Source organism: Acomys minous (assembly GCF_964271855.1).
Source record: "Acomys minous genome assembly, chromosome: 7".
NCBI classification, from domain to species: domain Eukaryota; kingdom Metazoa; phylum Chordata; class Mammalia; order Rodentia; family Muridae; genus Acomys; species Acomys minous.
This window is the reverse complement of record NC_140488.1, coordinates 7225881-7244106: the sequence shown is the minus strand read 5'-3', so window position 1 is coordinate 7244106 and position 18226 is coordinate 7225881. Positions and strand designations below refer to the sequence as shown.

Here is an 18226-nt window from a genome sequence, read left to right as displayed (position 1 = left end):
GGAGATGAAGGAGAGATAAACATGTTTTTGTTTAGATCACAAGTTGAGGATGAGAAAAAGACTTGTGAGAGAGCAGATGATGTTTATCCCCTTAGAAATCAAATCACCATGTGGGGGAGATTGGTTATTAACCAGCTGAAAAACATGCTTGAACAAATTCTGAGAAGAGGTATATATGTGAGCCCAAAACAAGAGGCGGATCCTTTGGAGACTTGGGGATAATTTCGGCTATTCATTCCTATGCCTCAAGGTGCTCCTAGAGAGAACTGCTGGAGGGAAGGCTTCGGGGCTCTGGGCTCCATTTGAGGCTATGGGTTCTGGTTGCTCCAGGTTCCTGCAGAAGAAATCCTGCTGATTATGCCAGGATAACCATTCCTCAGAACTGATATCTTTATGGTTTCATTATTGTATTTTTAAAACTCTTTTTCCTATTATTTAGGTTAGTTGGGTTATCAGTGAGGTACTCTTGGTCAATAAGTTCATAATAAAATCTATTTGCTAAGAAAATTGAGCCTACAGGGAAGAGTCAGGCAGATATCTTGGTGACTGAGAGAAGAACATACAGTGACTAGAGGAGGGAACCAAGGGAGAAGACCCAATTGGGCCAGGAAAATAGAAGGAAAGATGCAATCAATTAGGAGGGTCTGATCTCCCAGCATGCTCATCCTTTCACAGGATCAGTGCTTGCTCTGTGCCTTCAAAGGAGCACGGGGAAGGGGGAGTAGGGGATGAGCTGAAGTTTGACTTAGAGATGACTAACATGTGTTTCTTCGCCTGTTCCTTGTTTTTAGGATCCTGGAGAGCTTCAGAGAACAGATGAAGTCCCTGCTGTCAGTCAACTGTCTTAACCTTACCTTGTAAACCCAGGAGTCAACAAAGGGATTCATAGATGATCCAGGTAAAAAGTCAAAGTATTGTCTTGATTCTCCACCCTAAATCCCAGATGGACATGGCTAGACACTGGTCATTGGCAGGTGACACATGTGGAATAAAAAATCAGCCCTAAACCAGAAAACCAAACCACTTTTCTCAAGGCATTTACTGTGCACAAGTACCCTCCTTACACTGGCTTGCCTAGCAGACGGCATACGCAATGCCTCAGGTTTAAATCATCCCATGATACCAGCCCTCTCCTAAAACCTAGAGGTTGTTTCCTTGCTGAAGTCCTACCCCACTCCCAGTCAGGTGAATTTCCAGCTCCTCTTCCACCTACCTTCCCCACAGGCTGGAACTTGGATTACACAAACACTTGAATTCGCTATTCTAAATACTGCAATTTGCCTGTCCTGTCTGCTGACCTCGGCCTCTCTGTATTTGACATGGTTTGATTCTGTAGGGTTGTGGGTTTTGTTTCATCACCAAGGTGACTATGTGGTTAATTACCCTTTGACTTTTGGGGTCAAGGCCTCCATCTGGGCAGGAAACATCAGTGACTCCAGAAATTTCACCCATTCACCACCCCCATGTCTCTGCAGTGTCAGGACTTGTGTGTGCCATGGAGGAATGCCCAGAGGCTAACTGGAGCCACCAAGTTGTTGGTAGTGTATTGAGCAGTCTCATCCACCAAGTTTCATTAGCTCCCTGGTTTCATCAGACTGCAGCTAAGCCAGGGGCCAGATCTACTGGTAGAAGGGTCTCACTCCAAGGACTAAGCCTAAACCCATTTACTGGTTAAGGTTCATAAGCTTAGGATCAGTTTATACTTGAGGCAGAAAGACAGAGCAGAGGTGGAATGCTGTCTTGCCTGATCATCTTAGCTTCTGTGCAGGGCTACATGCCAGTCTTTATTTCCCACACGCTCATGTCTCAAGTAACTGATTTTCTTTGGGCAATATTTTCCTAGTGTTGACTAAGCACCAGGGTCACAAGCCTTGAATATTTGTGGAAAGCCAGTTGAGTTGTGCAAGGCCCTCACTTCTGGGAGTAGTAGGAACATCTAAGACCTGAGCCAACCTCTACCCATCATGGGAGCAGTTTAAAAGAGCACTGATGCACTTATGGCAGGTGCTGAACAAAGTCAAGAATGGTCTAGGAGAGCCAGGGGTTCTTCCCACTGGGGCACTTCCCACCTGGGGCTCTTCCCATCTGGGGTTCTTCCCACCTGGGGCTCTTCCCACCTGGGGCTCTTCCCATGTGGGGCTTTTCCCACCTGGGGCCCTTTCCTCATGGAGCCCCTTCCACTTGGGGCCCTTTCCATCTGGGGTTCTTCCCACCTGCGGCTCTTCCCACGTGGAGCCCTTTCCACCTGCATTGTGGGCAAAGATGCAGAGACAAAAGAGAACTTTGTGCTGCTTATGATATTGGCGATGCACGAGGGCAGAAAGTTGCAGAACCTTTGTATCATACCCAATGGTTCACCAAAGCTGAAGGCAGAGTGCATGCTGAGAGGAAAGAAACAACTACAGAGGGAAGGAAAAGATAGGACCAATAAGGGGGGACTGGGATTGCATTGCATAACAATAGATGATCATGCAGCAGAGCCTTGCTTACTGTTCCTGCTGAAAAGCCTAATCATTTAACATCCCCTGTGGCATAGTTAATGGAAACCTAGCTCTGAATCTGAGAGTTGATTTTTAATTTGGTGTTTGAGAATGAATAACATGTACTTTGATCAGTCTGTCCTTCTCCCTCTCCCCTAACTCCACACATTAGTTTTCCTACCACCACTCTCTGCCCACTGAATCTCTTCAGTGCAGCCAGTATGTGCACGGGTGTGGAGTCATTCACTGGGACACAGACAGCCCATGAGAGAGTCTATATTGCCAGAAAAACAACCCTCAATCTCCTTCTCCCAGCAGCCATTTGTTGTCACTGATGACCCGAGCTTGAGGTTAAAGTGTTGGGGCCACTCCATGGTGATGTGTAATTTGGGTGGCAAGAGTAGTCCTAGGTCAGTTAGTGCAAGGTGAGGCTTCTGGCCACACACATTAATCCTTCATCGGGCTAGCAGGCTCTTGCTTCAGTTAGTCAGAGAGCCTGAGGTGAGGGTTATCAGTGGGGTCTATCATGCTGTCCTCTGACAGAGTTAGAATCCCAGCAGGAGCTGGGAGTGCAGCAGGGGCTCAGGAGCAAGGCTTCAGGTGGCTTGAGATCACAGTGGGTGGGACAGTTATTAACAGGAACATGTCTCCAGCCCAGTCAGGGTGAACAATACCCACAGGCTACAACATGTCAAGCCTACTTTCCCCTTCATTGTCCGCAAGATACACTTCAAAACATTGCTCAATACACAGCCCTGGCTATTGGCTGCTACTGTGGCATGAAAAGATGTGGAGGAAGGGTGTGGACTGAAGCTGATAGTCTTAATAATACTCTTCCTTTTTTATTATAAAATGCATTTGGAACTAAGAATCTTTATAAATGTTGGATGCCACAGAAAACTCATGAATATGCAGCTGTAAATCTGTGTATATATAATATTCCATTATATATAAGCCAAGTCTTGTCCTTTCTATGTGGAAATGAGCAAGTGTAGAAGTTAAATTAAACCATGTCTGGAAGCTCTTGTGAATTTCATCATTTCCCCTGCGTGAGCCACACTAATATGTAACTCCTGAGCTCTCCCTGGAGGGTGAATTGAACTTGGCCTCATGTTGAAAAGATAAACAAGGTCAAACTGACTCTACCACCCCATGTCTCCTCACTGGGTTATAGTGAGGTGCTTTCAGCTTGGGGCCACTTTATTGACATTGTTGTTGGAGTGGAGAAACACAGGAGAGGGTACAAAGCCACCTACTTTGAATCTTAGAGCTAATGACTACTGTGTTGAGGATGGAGAAGGCAGGCTAGGTCCCGGGGCTTCCTTTCCAGGCTCTTCAATCTAGAAGGTGTTGCAGCTGTTCTGTGGTGTTCGAGAGAAGGACCGAGCTCCTGGGTTGCAGCTGTTGACTCCTCTGCTCACAATCTCTGGAGAACTTCTCTGTGCCTCTACTTACCCTCAGCTGGTAGGAGTTGAGCATATGCAGGAGGGGCAACAACTAAAGCAGGAAACTCTGGTGAGTGTCAGCATTTGATGAACTACCTGACAAAGTGAGTGTAACTGTGCTCAGCCATTGCAGGGCTGCTCAAGGAGGTTATCTCCAAGAACAGCCACATTCTAAGCAGTGGGCAGAAGCAGTCATGCCCACAGGTGGCCTCAGGCCTCCTGGAATTCCCATGCCTTCCTAAGAAGTGCTCAAGCTTACCGCTGTCCTCAGCAGTCCTGTGCTTTGTGAGGAAAGTGTTCTGCTCCCCAATGGCATATTCTTCAGCTGAAGAGCAGATTGCTAAAACAACTTTGCAAATGCAGAGCTTAGGCTGTGATTCTGAGAACTATGGATGCTGTCCAGCAAATTAGAGTGAACTCCAAAGTCACACTGGGACCAGGGTGCTTGAGTAGCTATCAAAAGCCCACATGCCACCACCATCCTTCTGTTGCCCTCAGGGCCATACCTCTTTAAGACCTCATCTCCAAATGGGGTGATTTCTGGTAGAGCTATCCATGCCCCTGACCCCCCCCCACTCCTACCACTCTTAATATAGTGTGGAAATGTTCTTCTTGGTACATGACCAACAAGCAAAATCACCTTTGTGGCCACAATTCTGGGGAGATGATCCCTGAACTGTACTGGCCAGCCAATCTAGCCTGCTTGTGAGCTCCAGGTGCAGTGGTAGACACTGTCTTTAAAAGTAAGATGGGGATAACACACACACAAAGACAAATCAACCAATCCAAAAGGTTGCAGGTGCAAAAAGGGTGCTTATATTCATAGCCACAGAGGAGGGTTCCAGCCATTGGAGTCTGTAAGTGTAGAAAACAGGCCAATGTGCCAGGAACAGGTACTGCATGAAATGTTTCTCTCTAGAACATAGGCTCTTCATCAGGACATAAGTGTGGGTCTACCAAGTCAGAAATATTCCTAGGATTTCAAAGTCAGCCTCACAGACACAAGACTTGCAGTACAATATAGTGTTTATTAAGCAAAGACATACCCTTTTTTGAACAGATATTACTTCTCAAATTGGTTGTCTGGAATATAGGTTACAAAGTGGCATAGGACCACAGAAGACATATATGAATAAATCAAGATTAAGGCCCGAGATTTAAAAAAAAAAGGGCATGATGGAACAATATTTTTCTGCATTTCAAACCTCTGTGGCATTTCTTATTTTGGCAAAAACATTAGTACCCTAGAATTCTGCCCATTGAAGGCAGCTTGTCCCAGCAAAAGCACAGATGTATATACATATACTTGAAAAAGTGTGGAGCAAGCAGATGGAAATGAATAGTGGTTATCACACACTAATCTGGATGTAATAGTTTCCTTTTGCAGCTTACTTTCCATTAAACTCATTATGCTTAAGAAACAACTAAAAACTAAACTTATGAGTAAAGAAAATAACCCACCCACCCTCTCACATCACGGGACTCTTGTATGTCCCTTTCCCATATAGACCATGGACTTAGGTCTTCTGCCTCATCTTCCCCTTAGGGGTGAGGATTGATGGTGTTCTCTTCAGTCAGAAAATATGCAGAATTATCTTGACCAGGCTGCCTGGTCTCTCTCTTAGGTAAGCAGAAGAGGCATGCTGCAAAGGAAAAAAAAGCAGGGAGAGTGGTAAACTGAAATATTCTGTGGTGATAGGAGTATTCCTTTATTTCAAGCCAGTGAGCCACTGACAAGTATCTTTGCATTATTGGTTTACAAGGTACTAGCAGAGGAGAGAGAGAGGCAGGGGGGATGGAGAGAGAGAGAGAGAGAGAGAGAGAGAGAGAGAGAGAGAGAGAGAGAAACAGAGACAGAGACAGAGACAGAGAGAGACAGAGACAGAGAGACAGAGACAGAGAGACAGAGACAGAGACAGAGACAGAGACAGAAAGACAGAGACAGAGACAGAGACAGAGAGACAGAGACAGAGACAGAGACAGAGACAGAGACAGAGACAGAGACAGAGACAGAGACAGAGACAGAGACAGAGACAGAGACAGAAAGAGAGCTTGGAAAGTTAGGATTCCTGTACTATTCTTCCTTCCAGATGCCCCTTGGCTTAATGGCCGTCCTGAGAACCCAAAACTTCCTTTTAGTCTGCAGCATATGTGTCTGGCCCTCCATTCCCCAGCTTTTGTGAAGTCAGACCTAGCCAAAGTCTCAACTTTAGCCTTGGATTGAAGTCATTTCCGCACTTACACAGTGGAAGTAAAGGTGTCAGCTCCCACCAGGAAGTGGAGGAGGACAAGCACAAAGGCAGTGTTACAGGTATCAGTTGTAGAACTCTTTTTTGACTCTATTTTGAAGTGATTCAAGACCAAGTAAGTGGAACCAAATGGGGTGAATGAGGAAAATAGATTCAGGAGGAGTTGGGTTTCAAGCAGACAGCTGAAGACCAGGACAGGAGTGAGCAGAAAGGAAAGAGCCCAGTCAGAGTCATATGTCCACAGGATGAAACTCTTGCCCTTCCTACTCTAACTCTTTCCCAATGAGCTATCTGAAACCCTACGTTCACTGCCTGGATGATTAGATCAATTTGCTGTCAACTCTGATTCTTAGAGTTCCACTCAAGAACATCATTGTATTGGTATTGGGCACGAAAAGGGCTACCTTTTGGAGTCTACTTTGCTAGTGAGCCCGTCAGACCATTTGCCAATTTTAATCTCGGTATGAGATCATAGGGACCCAATTTCTGGTGACACTGATGGTTCATTTGGTCAAGGCATGTATATGAAAATGGTACACATTTAGCTATCTAGAATTTCTAAACATTTAAAATGAAAATACTTTTGATGTCTTGCTTCTTTGCCAGATTGAATGTTTCTGCTCCTTATAAGGCTAGCTGGGACTTTACATGAAGAGCTAAATCTGCTGGGTTATTTTTATCAGGACCAGTTTTATTCTGTAAGTGTAGCCCTTAAAGATGGTCCCCAAGGTCTGTCTGCCCTGTCTAACATAAGGCAACTCCATAGATAAATGCCAAGCACACTCACTCAGCAAAGGGAATTTTAAGGAACTTTTTCAATATGATGAGACCTATCCAAGGTAGGTTCTAGACTGTATTGCAGTATTGCAAAATGGATAATCTCAGTAAGGAATCTGGATTCAGTGTTGAACTTGGCACTAAAGTGAGGTGTGGCTGGGGAAGACTGAAAGTCAGATTGTATTTAGGAATCATTTATGCAGCTCAGTCATACAAGGATCTTTGTAGCTGTTACTACTGCAATAAAACCCAATGGTTTTACTCAGCAGTGAGTTCTACCATCACATGTGTGACTTCCTTCACATTGATAATGCTTTCAACTCTGCATACCAAATAGAGAACATATTGCTGGGGCATTCTCCTTATGAAGAAGAGTCCCAGATCAAAAGAAAAAAGCTATAGGGCATTTCAACTCTATCATACAGATTCCCTCTTAGACTGTAGAGCCACAAGTTGAAATAAGTCACAAATGACTCTAAGTCTCACAGACAGGAATTTACACAAGCAAACTGAAAGTTCCATGCAAAACCTCTGAAAAAATGTCTGTAGTAAAATTATTCATAATTATCAAAAACTTGAAAGCAATCCAGATGTTCTTCTGCTGATGGAGGGATTAAAATTGGCAATATAGTCATAATGTGGAATAAATGAAAGTGATCCATTGTTTCCTGTGACATGAAATTTGCTAACTGTACATTTCTAAGAAAAGGAGACAGATGAAAATGTCCTCACATTGGTAATAAGAATGAAACCAATGTTGTTTTGATTATGTAATGTGTGACATTAAGGTCATCACAATGGAATGGATAGGTATTCTTTTTTGCTTTTGTCCATCTTCCCGTGTATTGCTCTTTCTATTCCAATTACTTTATTTTTGTGACAACTTCCATGAATCCCAGGATGGCCTTGAACTCATGGCATAGATAATGGCCATGAACCCCTGACCCTTCTGCCTCTCCCTCCTGACTACTGCATTGAAAATTTTCACTAAGTCCAAAATTAGTTCAAAATGAAAAACATTTACAAAATATAAGCATCAGGATCAGGCAGAGTGCCCCACCAGATACCTCCCAATTGCTCCACACCGCTTCAGGATGCACACTTCACAACAATGCTATGGATACAAGCAAATTGCACTTCTTCAATCATTCAGTTAGTTTTATATATTCCATTTTAGTCCTTTTGGAAAATTCTAGTTCCCTGACAGTTTCAGTGCTCAGAGCTTTGACTAAACTTTTCTGCTATCAATCACTTCCAAATCACTTTTGCATCTTAATAGTATATTTGCAATTTTCTGGTTCCAAATGAAAAAATAAAATAAATATCAGTAAGCCATAGCAAGCACTCCAGATGCTGCTAAATTTCAATGTCTCTTGCTGGTTATCTGGCTTTGCTCCTCTGACTGGAAAGGCTAGCTGTGGGATCTTATAAGGATTGCTCCACAGCTGGTTTAAAAATAATGAATATAATTCCACAGAACAACCCTACAAGGTAACTTCAGATAAGTAGGTTAAGTGCAATCACTCTTCATGTAAATGTTCGAAATGGTCACACACACACACACACACACACACACACACACACACACACACACACTACCTTTGTGCTGTTTTCAAAGAACTATTTGGAAAGGAGATCTGAAACTTACAGAAATAATGGAAGTGGTGCTACTAAAACTATTTGACAATTAAACCTACATTTGAAACTGAGGAGAAAAGAAAGATGAACCATAATAAGTGAAAATGTCACAATATAACTTATCTGCAATGAGATCCATGTCTCAAGTGTTGCAGGTTTTATACAATGGTATAATTAGGACTTTGTTATAGAAACACATAAAAAAGCAGCAGTATTTTGGAGGGATTAACCACCTTCACTGCTACTTCCATTACATTGTCCTGGCAACACACATGCCTATAATTCTGTCATCTCTGCACTCAGGAGTGGAGCTAAAGGGCCCGTTCTGACTTCTAGGACAGGGTGAACAATACATAAAAAATTTGCGGCAAAACATCAACAAAACTAACAACAAAAACATGTTGTTACACTAAGACACTGCAAGGACATAAACAATAAAGTGTTATTTATTCAAAGACAGATCTATCACAATGTTTGCAGTATTAAAATCAAAAGCAAGTGAATAATACAAATTCAACAGAAAAAAGGAGAGTCTGCACATTTCTAACTGGGGTTTCTAAAATGTGTAAGATCAGTGATTGCTTGAATCTATGAGAAGATATTTACTTATATTTCTCTGAATCATCATCTCAAAGATTTACAGAAAATGAGCAAAATTGGACATGACACCTGTGATTTCACAGTGTTATAAACAGAACACTATTTTAAACCTCCTAACAACCTTGAAGGTCATCTGATTTATTTCATCCACTTCCAAGTAGCTCATTGTACCTACTCGATATCAGGGGTGTAAAACCCGTGGAAGAAAGGCTTGTCCTCGTACCTGTGCACTTCCTTGTAGTTGCACTTATGTTTCTGCTTGTGCTCAACCGAGCTGATTTCCTGGTCTGAATTGTTCCAAGTGGCCTTTGCCGAGTGGCTGGTCGAATATCTACAATCTCAACCTGAGATTCCAAAAGAAGAGAATACATTTGACTAGCGGGATAGAATAAGACACAAATAATAGGAAACACAGGCAGAACCCAAACACTTTAAACATAATAACATACTTCAAGCAATTGAGAAGCCAACACTGTGTGTGTGTGTGTGTGTGTGTGTGTGTGTGTGTGTATGTGTGTGTGTGTTTGCAACAGACATGAAGTAAATAACAACATTAGAGGGATAAAGGTTCATAGTTCTACACAATGGTGGTCAGTGTACATACTTCTGAGTCTGAATTAGGATGTTCCATTTTCGCAGCTTCATCCTGGCAAATTCTTTGCAATTCATTCTTCTGGCGTCGTTTTTCAAGCCTCAATAAAGCCATAAAGAAAGAATTATCAAAATGTGTGTTGTGTACTGGCCAGGAAACTTGCTCTTTGTTGGATAGCTTTCATTGCACTAGACAGGGTTATATAAGCTGATGGAGGGAGAAAAAAAGTCAGTGACAGTTTTGCCAGCTGTGAACACTGTCATCAACAATAATGACTGGCATGGCAAAATATGCCCATGTTTACAACAGTTGCATCAATGTTACGTGGCAACCTAGCAATTTCTGAATGGATTGATGGCCATACCACGGGAGGAAACATATGTCTGGTATTATAAATCTGATAAAGAACACAATGCTGGGGAGTTCACCAGCCCCAAGAGTGAATCTACTTGCCATTACCTTGCTAAATGGGCATAGCGTCAATGTGCTCTCTAAATTAATGTCTTTATGCAATTCGTCTTTATGCCCATGGATTAGTGCAGTTCTCAGATCTCATCAGAGAAGTTCATTTACGCAATATTCAGTGGTTAAAATTGAAACTCACAACTAGTCAAGCTATAGAGAATTAAGTGTTATTGGCATGTTTAGATATACATGGTACATCTGTAAGAGCACCTTCCACACAAGGCTTAGGGAGTATTGCAGAAGGTAGGGCAGGAAGGCTGTAGGAATCAGAGATCAGGGAGATAACAGTGTCATGTGGACCATGACGGGAACACTGCACTCAGGAGCTCATAATAGTGGCGTGGCCACATGAGACCCACAGAAGCCCTACCTCCTGTAATACTGCTCCAAAGAGTGTTTGTTCTAATTGACCTCTTTAGAACAATATAGAAATATGATCCAATGAGAAGCCACTGTTAGAACCCAATCTCTGCTCTGAACACCGTAAAGACATTCATAAACAGAAAGAACTCTAGCTCAAGGACGGGAACTAGCCACTCAGATGTTTGTTTTGATAAATCTCTGGGTATTGTGTTTATTTCATACTCCATTAATTTTCCATTTTTAATATATTATCTATTTTTCTCTTTATGGATTAAGCTTAACATCCAAATGGAATAATGAGAACACTTTTTTTACACAATGAGAAAGACCAAGGACAACCTATTTTAAGTAAAGCAAATGGTTTCAGAAGGCCTACTCAGGTTACATATGCTCATGGTAAGGTTTTGTCAACTAGTTCATATTTTATTTGCTTTCTCAGTGTCTCTACTTGTAAAGACAGAGTAGACAGAGGATAACTGTGAACTATTGATTATCCTTACTCCATATCTCAAATGCTATCACGTGTGCTTTCAATACTCCTGTTTTTAAAAATATGTATTTCTTTATTCAGTGTGTGTGTGTGTGTGTGTGTGTGTGTGTGTGTGTGTGTGTGTTCATGTATGTCACTTGTGTGGAGGACAAAGGAAAACATTCAGGAATCAATCCTCTCTTTCTACTACGTGGGTTCTAAGAGTTAGGCTCACAATCTCAGATGTACTGTGTATATTTTTTTCTTGTTCCATTATTGGACCAATCTAGAAAATAATGCAACAGACACCAGTTACATAGTTCCTCACATACATGAAAATACACAGATTTGGAAACCAGCAAATTGGTCATCTTAGATTCATTTGAAATCCTTAGTTGATCATGTATTGTATGCAATTTCTTTAGTAAAAAATGTGTTTCAGCTCTGCGTTACTTACAGCCATGATACCTCTTACCTGCGGCACTTCACAGGAATGTCATCATCCGAGTCAATAACTATAACATTGGATTGAATTTCAGTGGGGTGTTCCTGCAGAAAAATTAGCATATCCATTTCCGTTGTTGCCATCATCATGTTGGCATCTTTGAGAGTCAAACCCACAGTCAAGCCCCAGCCTAATTTCCACTCAAATGTATCTGCATACTAAAATATGCTTGACATATATAGCATCCATTACATATTCTAGTTACAACTGATCCACAGGTCAGTGTGAGGAAGACACCACGTTTATAGGTATAAAAACAAAGTATACACAAAATGATTTATCCCAAGCCTAGTAGATCCAGAAGAGGAATTTCATTTTCACTCAAGTTCACCACTCACTATTTTATGCCATCATACTGTAAAGACTGTAAAGACTCTTCTGACTGCTGTCCTGTTCTCATCTTTTATAAAATACCCACCAGTATAGGAACAGTGTCCTAGAGGCCTAGAGAGAAAAACTGGAGTAAATCACAAGTAGACGTCCTGGTGCCTTGATGAAGGCTAGCGGAATATGGATCGGCCAAGTAAGATTCATTTTCTCTTTCTCAGAAGAGGAAGCAGATCTTGGGACTGAGTCCTACATCTTTGAAGTCTACATTCTCATGGCAGATGACGGACAACTTCCTTCAGTTTTCGCTTCTATACAACGTTCATTACTGTTTTCAATATGGAGAGGCGGTTTATTCTAAAACTGAATGTGGGAGTGATGGATCTGCTACACCACCACAAGAGGATCATGTACCACAGGCCAGAGGTCTTCATCTAGGCTGCTAACACTGCCCTGTCCATGGTGTTCTACTTATGCCCCCATTGGTGCCAAATCCTTGAGATTCCATCCACTGTAATCACTGTAATCAGTCCAGATTCCTGCCATTCACCTCCTAAACAAATATACAATTGCTCTTTCCTCACTGAATACTGAGTCTTTCTGCACTGATGTCCAGCTGCTGAAAGCAAAGATGATGTGCCCTTTAAAGTGAGGGAGACATAAAACATACTCACTGATTCGTGTGGCTTACGAAGGATGGAAATGGTTCCCACGAGATAGTACTGTTGCTCCCCTAACAGCCTTGGAGCTGATGACCGAATGTTTCTGCTGTTAGGAACATATTTCTTCCAAACCATAAATGACTCTAAAGATGACACAATGTCAATTAATTTAAAAAGTATACTGGATAAATAAGGTGGCAGCTAAATAATACATCACAATGCTGTTTGCCACCCCAATGGCATTTTTCAAGATTTTGAGCCATGGTATTTTTCTTGTCTTCTTTCATTGACAGCCAAGCTCTGCAGATTCCCCAGATGGTCATCACCAAAATATGAAAACCAAATGTGAACTTGTGCTGAGGTCAGTCGTTTGCTGTTGCTCAATTGATTGTTGTGGAAGTCTCTAAAAAAACTGTGTGTGTGTTTATGTCTGTGTGTGTGTGTGTGCATGCATTTTTTCCATATGTTTTAAAGATATTTCACCTTTAATTTCTAAGAAACATGAAAAATATTTTAATTAGCATTTGGTTACCTGAAGCACAAACTATACCTCACCTCTGATTGTCTTGTATATTTTATGGCTCTGAAGCAGTTAACTTTTTATATGTCAATTTCTCTGCTTGCACATCCTTAAACCTTAAAAATTAAACATCAGGCCCCATAGCATACATGCCATAAATGTGGAAATAGCATAGATTTGTCTAGTGAAAATGTTAGAGAGATGACTTCTTTCCCCAGGTTAGTGTGCAGAACTTTAGTGTTTATATTTTATATATTGGTCCTTGATAGGATGCTAGAATTCTAGACCCCCAACCCAACCAGTAATTCAATCTGTGGTATGATTTACAAGCTACACAATCCATTTGTAACTTTAGGTGTTCATAGAGTTGCCTTTAAGCTTGGCAGTGCATTAACCTTTTCTTTTTTTATTAAGTTTTAAAAATATTTTGTTTTCTAAGGTGAGACAGCCATCATTTACCAATGTCATCTACCATATTTCTATATGGGACCACTTTATAAAAGTCACTACTATTTTTTTAATGCCTAATAGGCATAGCCATAAATTGTGAGTCTATTGATGTTAGATGTTTTGTAAAGGCCAATAACACAAGAACATGTATGCTAGCAATCAGGGAATACATCACACCTGATCATCATGTATATATCATGGGATGGATTGCTTACCATCATAATAATTCTGCAGGTACAAGATGAATTTCACATAGGCATACATTTTGTTTTTTTCATATTTGCCTCTCTCAGCATCTCTTTGCTGGGCATTCTGATACGCATTTCCTTTTCTTACCCAACAGCAAAATTCAACAAGACTTCCAACTAAGGAGAGCAAGAGGCAAAGTTATGTAGTCTGCGGGATTATTTCACACAATGAAAGTCTTCCTTAGTTAAAAGAACATTTTAAAGAACACAACTTTCTTCCCATGAACACTGATACTCACTGAGCTATCATTGTTGTATGTGTAGACTAGTATACTGGTATTTATATAGCACTACTAAAATCAGAGAATTACTTCTGTAATTAGGGCTTAGGATAAAGAACAAGACAGAGTGGAGGATGATTATTCCATAAAATAATTTTCTTGATTCTTTGATAATTTCATATACGCATGTGATATATTTTGGTCAAGTTTATGTCCCATGCCTCCCAAACTCTCCCAGATCCAGTTTCACATCTACTCATAACCCTTTGGGGGACAAATGACCTTTTCACGGAGTCACTTAAGACCATTGAAAAACACAGATATTTACATTAAAATTCACAGCAGTAGAAAAATTAGTTATGAAGTACTGGTGAAAATAACATTATGGTCGGAGGTCAGCACTGCATGAGGAACTGTACTAAAGGGTCACAGCATTAGGAAGATTTAGAACCACTGGGACAGAGCATGCTCAGCCAGCCAGGGACCACGTCATTGAAGAAAACCCACTCACCTTCCCCCAGTATCCACGAAATGTCACTAGCTCCTTGGCTGAGAGTCAGGGCCCATGAACTACTACTCCCTATTCCTCCAGAGGAGATAGTTTTTTAATGTAAGAAATGTTGTGAATGAAATTATAGGCTATAAACTTAAATGAATATATGATCATCAGCTATATTACCTGATATTTTTTGACAAAAATTGCTAAGGGGTAAGAGAGAAAGAAATTATTCAACTGAGTGTTACTGGTCACTCAAAAATCCAAAATTAAATTGAAACAAAACAAAGCCATGTATACATACCTGCATTTGCCAAAGGAAGATGGAGAATGATCTTCTGAGATATTTCATCCTTTTGTTCATCAAGAATAATATCTAATAAAGTCTTTCCCACAATATCTTCCTGGAGAGAGTGAGAGAGAACAGCCTTTGCTTCCTATACTAATACTATTAGTCTGCCCTGTGAACCTAGCTCTGCCCTTGCCCACCTATAGGTATAGGTAGGTGCTGAGCTTCAACCCAATTGCATTGCCCTCCAGTAACTGCTCCATGCTACAGCCCATTCTGGCCATGGTTTTCCTGTGTATTATCTACCTCAAACAGTTGAAGCCTTTCCTATCCATCTCGGAGACCACCAACGCTGTAACCACCACCATGTACTATTTCCAGAATTTGTTTTTATTGACTTGACACGAAAACCAGTGGAGAAGATGATGAAATATGGGCATAGTTGGATACCAATGGGTTATATGAGGCTAAAAGTAAATCACCCGTAAACAGGAAACCATAATGACCCGCTTCTCCAGAATCTGGAAGAACTTACTAGACGGTGGCCAAGAAGAGGTAACACATTCTGTGATATAAAAACGACTTTTCCATCTATGTTCATGATAGTTGAAATGTTTTCCAATGGCTAATAAAGACATAATAATAATATAATTCAATAGTGGAACAATAATAAAATGATAGCTTTATTTCTAAGTGCATAAATAATTATAATAGAACACTGAAAATGTTTTCCATTTCTTACATATCGTTAAGGTAGGACCATACCTAATTAAATTCTTCCTCCTACACAACAGAATCTACTTAACCTTAGGCATGAGATACTTATCAAATGATGTGTCACTTAAACAAATGTCAGTGTGCACCCAATTAACACTAAACATGGGAATTTTTAGACATGAAAAGTGCACTTAACATACGAACATAGATAACATGGGTTTTTTGAAGTTTGATGTGATCTGAGAAGTGAAATGTAAGCAAAAGGTCTCCAAAGAAAATTATCATAGAAATATCAATTTGGAGGCTGAGGCTATAGCTCAGTGGTAGGACATTTCCCTAGTGTTTGTGAGGACCTGGGTTCCATCTTTAGCATAAAAGGAAAAGAAGACATCAACTTATAAGTTAAAATACATGGTAAAACACAGCCAGAGAGTTTTGTATGTGTTTATGTTGGTAGAGTACTTTCCAGGTGCAAAAGGACCTGGTTTATAATCCCAGTAACAGAAAAAAACAAATAAACAATGACAACAACAACAAAACAACCACCCAAATCAACAACTACAACAACAACAACAACAACAAAACTAAAGTAAGCCTAAAGCCAGGACCTGATAGGACTCTGACTGCAAGTTTTAGGAAGATTTTCAGGGAATGTCACTGAAAGGTTAAAATGAAGAAACTATATGACCAGTCCTCAAGATATTAGAGGATACCATAGACGCTAATGGTTCTTCTTCTAGATATACATGAGGAAAAAAGCAGCGCCTCAAAGAACTGTGTTTGTCCACATTCTTGGCAGCATTATTCACAATAGCAAAAAGGTGGAGGCAATCTACTATGGTTTGGATATGGCCAGTCCTGCAAGCACTCATGCCTTGAAAGCTTGGCCCCCATTGCACACTTTGAGAGGTGGTAGGGTCTGTAAGAGGAGAAGCAGAGTGCTAGGTCACTAGGGATACTGCTTACCACTCTTTGGCTTTCTGTCTTACAGTATGGTTGTTCTCTCACTTGCTACCTCCACTGTAAATCCAGCTCCACCATGAAGCCATCTCACAAGCGATACAACCAAGCGGCCATCCACGACGGAAGCAGAATTTTGAACTTGCACTAAATAAACCTCATTTCTTAGAAGGCAGCTACGCTCACCACTATACCACCAATGCCACATCAAGCTTTTTGTCTTTATAGAGTAACCAAACTTAGCAGTTTTATTTACCGCAGAGAAAGCTTAACATATACTCCAAGCAACTGACAGATAAAAGGCTCTGAAAAATGTAGCATAACAAGTAGGTAAATCTTATTTAGCCTTTACAGGGAATTCTGCCACCAAATATTTTAGTGAGTGAAATAAGCCATTCCAGAAAAGAAGCATGTTTCATTTTATGACATCTGTAAAATAATTAAATTGTAAGGAGAAAGAAAGAAGTGAAAAGCAAACCATAAAAATAATAAAAACTTTTAAAAAGAAAATGAAAATCAGCTCTTTGAAAAGAGAAATCCTGGTGATAAGCCCCTGATAAAGTGAATTGCATAATGAAAACCACAATCTTCAAAAAACAAGTTTATTTTATGTGTATGAGTGGGTTTTTTTCCCTGCATACATGTCTGTCCAACCCTCTGGGACTGGAGTTACAGAGAATTGTGAGCTGTTGCATGAGTGCTGGGAATTAAACTCAGATCCTCTGCAAGAGCATCAGTGCTCCTTTTTTTTGGGGGGGGGGAGGAGACAGGGTCTCTCCATGTAGCCTTGGCTGTCCTGGACTCACTTTGTAGACCATGCCGGCCTCGAACTCACAGTGATCCATCTGCCTCTGCTTCCCTAGTGCTGGGTTTAAAGGCGTGTGCCACCACGCCCAGCTAGCAGCCAGTGCTCTTAACTGATGATCAACAATTTTAAGAACAAAAGGTAGACATCATTACAGAACCTTCAGCCATAATAAATATGACTCGAGAACGTTATCATCAATTTTATGCCAGGAAAATTGAAATTGATTGGATAAATAAGTTCTTAGGAAGTAGTTTACCAAAGATAACTCATGAAAGTAGAAAATTTGGATCATACCTTGATCACTATAGAATGGAACCATTACTTTCACATATCCACTTATTACCTGCTGTGGTTTCAAACTGGTTTGAGTGTATCCTCACCCAAAGGTTCACACACATGGAGATATTTGTAGCACAGAAATAGCAACTGACCAGCTCCTGGATTCATTATGTGTTAATCCAAAAGATTATGCTGCTTTTATTGGTGTCAGTGTATTGACACTGCTAGGTAAGTGCTGCGAATGAGCTATAACCCCAGCCTCAGTTGAAATTAAAAACAAAAGACAAAAGAAAAAAACTCCACCTTCTTTTCATGGCTCAAAATAATGGCCCAAGCTACACCTCATTCCAGAGGCCTTAATTTTTTAAACATTTTTTCTGCTTAAAGACAGCTGTGCTCATACTTACAGAATGTTTGTGGCACGAAAAGCTTCTCTAAGAAAAGGTTTTCCAGGGAAGTTACTCACACATGACAGAAGCTAAAAGGTGGCAGAGGAGGCATTTCCCCCTGCACTTGTGCCGATAAACATCCCTGTGGTTTATAGTCACCTTCTATAGTAGTTCAAATATGCATTAGGTTTTATACAACTTATTGAAAGACTTCAAATGATAATTTTGAGGCCTCTACACAACACAAATTTCATTATATGATACTTACCAGTCCTTT

General features: G+C 40.8%; 2 protein-coding genes across 7 annotated transcripts in view; one reads left to right on the top strand and one right to left on the bottom strand.

Annotated features, from left to right (window-relative positions):
* Positions 1 to 18226, top strand: part of LOC311601305 (circadian clock protein PASD1-like) — a 250428-nt gene that overhangs the window by 103426 nt on the left and 128776 nt on the right. The gene's annotated exons all lie outside the window — the stretch shown is intronic.
* The window catches only part of LOC311601303 (circadian clock protein PASD1-like), a 46104-nt gene continuing 28152 nt past the window's right edge, over positions 275 to 18226 (bottom strand). For 4 of the 6 annotated variants that reach the window (XM_084788673.1, XM_084788676.1, XM_084788674.1 and 1 more), the window contains exons 3-10: positions 15332 to 15421; positions 14812 to 14911; positions 13758 to 13907; positions 12585 to 12715; positions 11554 to 11627; positions 9794 to 9881; positions 9413 to 9533; positions 5411 to 5568 (exon numbers count right to left, since the gene is read on the bottom strand). In XM_084788673.1, coding sequence (XP_084644799.1) covers positions 5468 to 5568; positions 9413 to 9533; positions 9794 to 9881; positions 11554 to 11627; positions 12585 to 12715; positions 13758 to 13907; positions 14812 to 14911; positions 15332 to 15421 — 855 coding nt within the window. In that variant the 3' untranslated portion in view covers positions 5411 to 5467. Of the gene's footprint in view, positions 335 to 5410; positions 5569 to 9412; positions 9534 to 9793; positions 9882 to 11553; positions 11628 to 12584; positions 12716 to 13757; positions 13908 to 14811; positions 14912 to 15331; positions 15422 to 18226 lie in introns of those variants that run through there. The other 2 variants (XM_084788677.1, XM_084788678.1) reach the window with 2 other exon arrangements.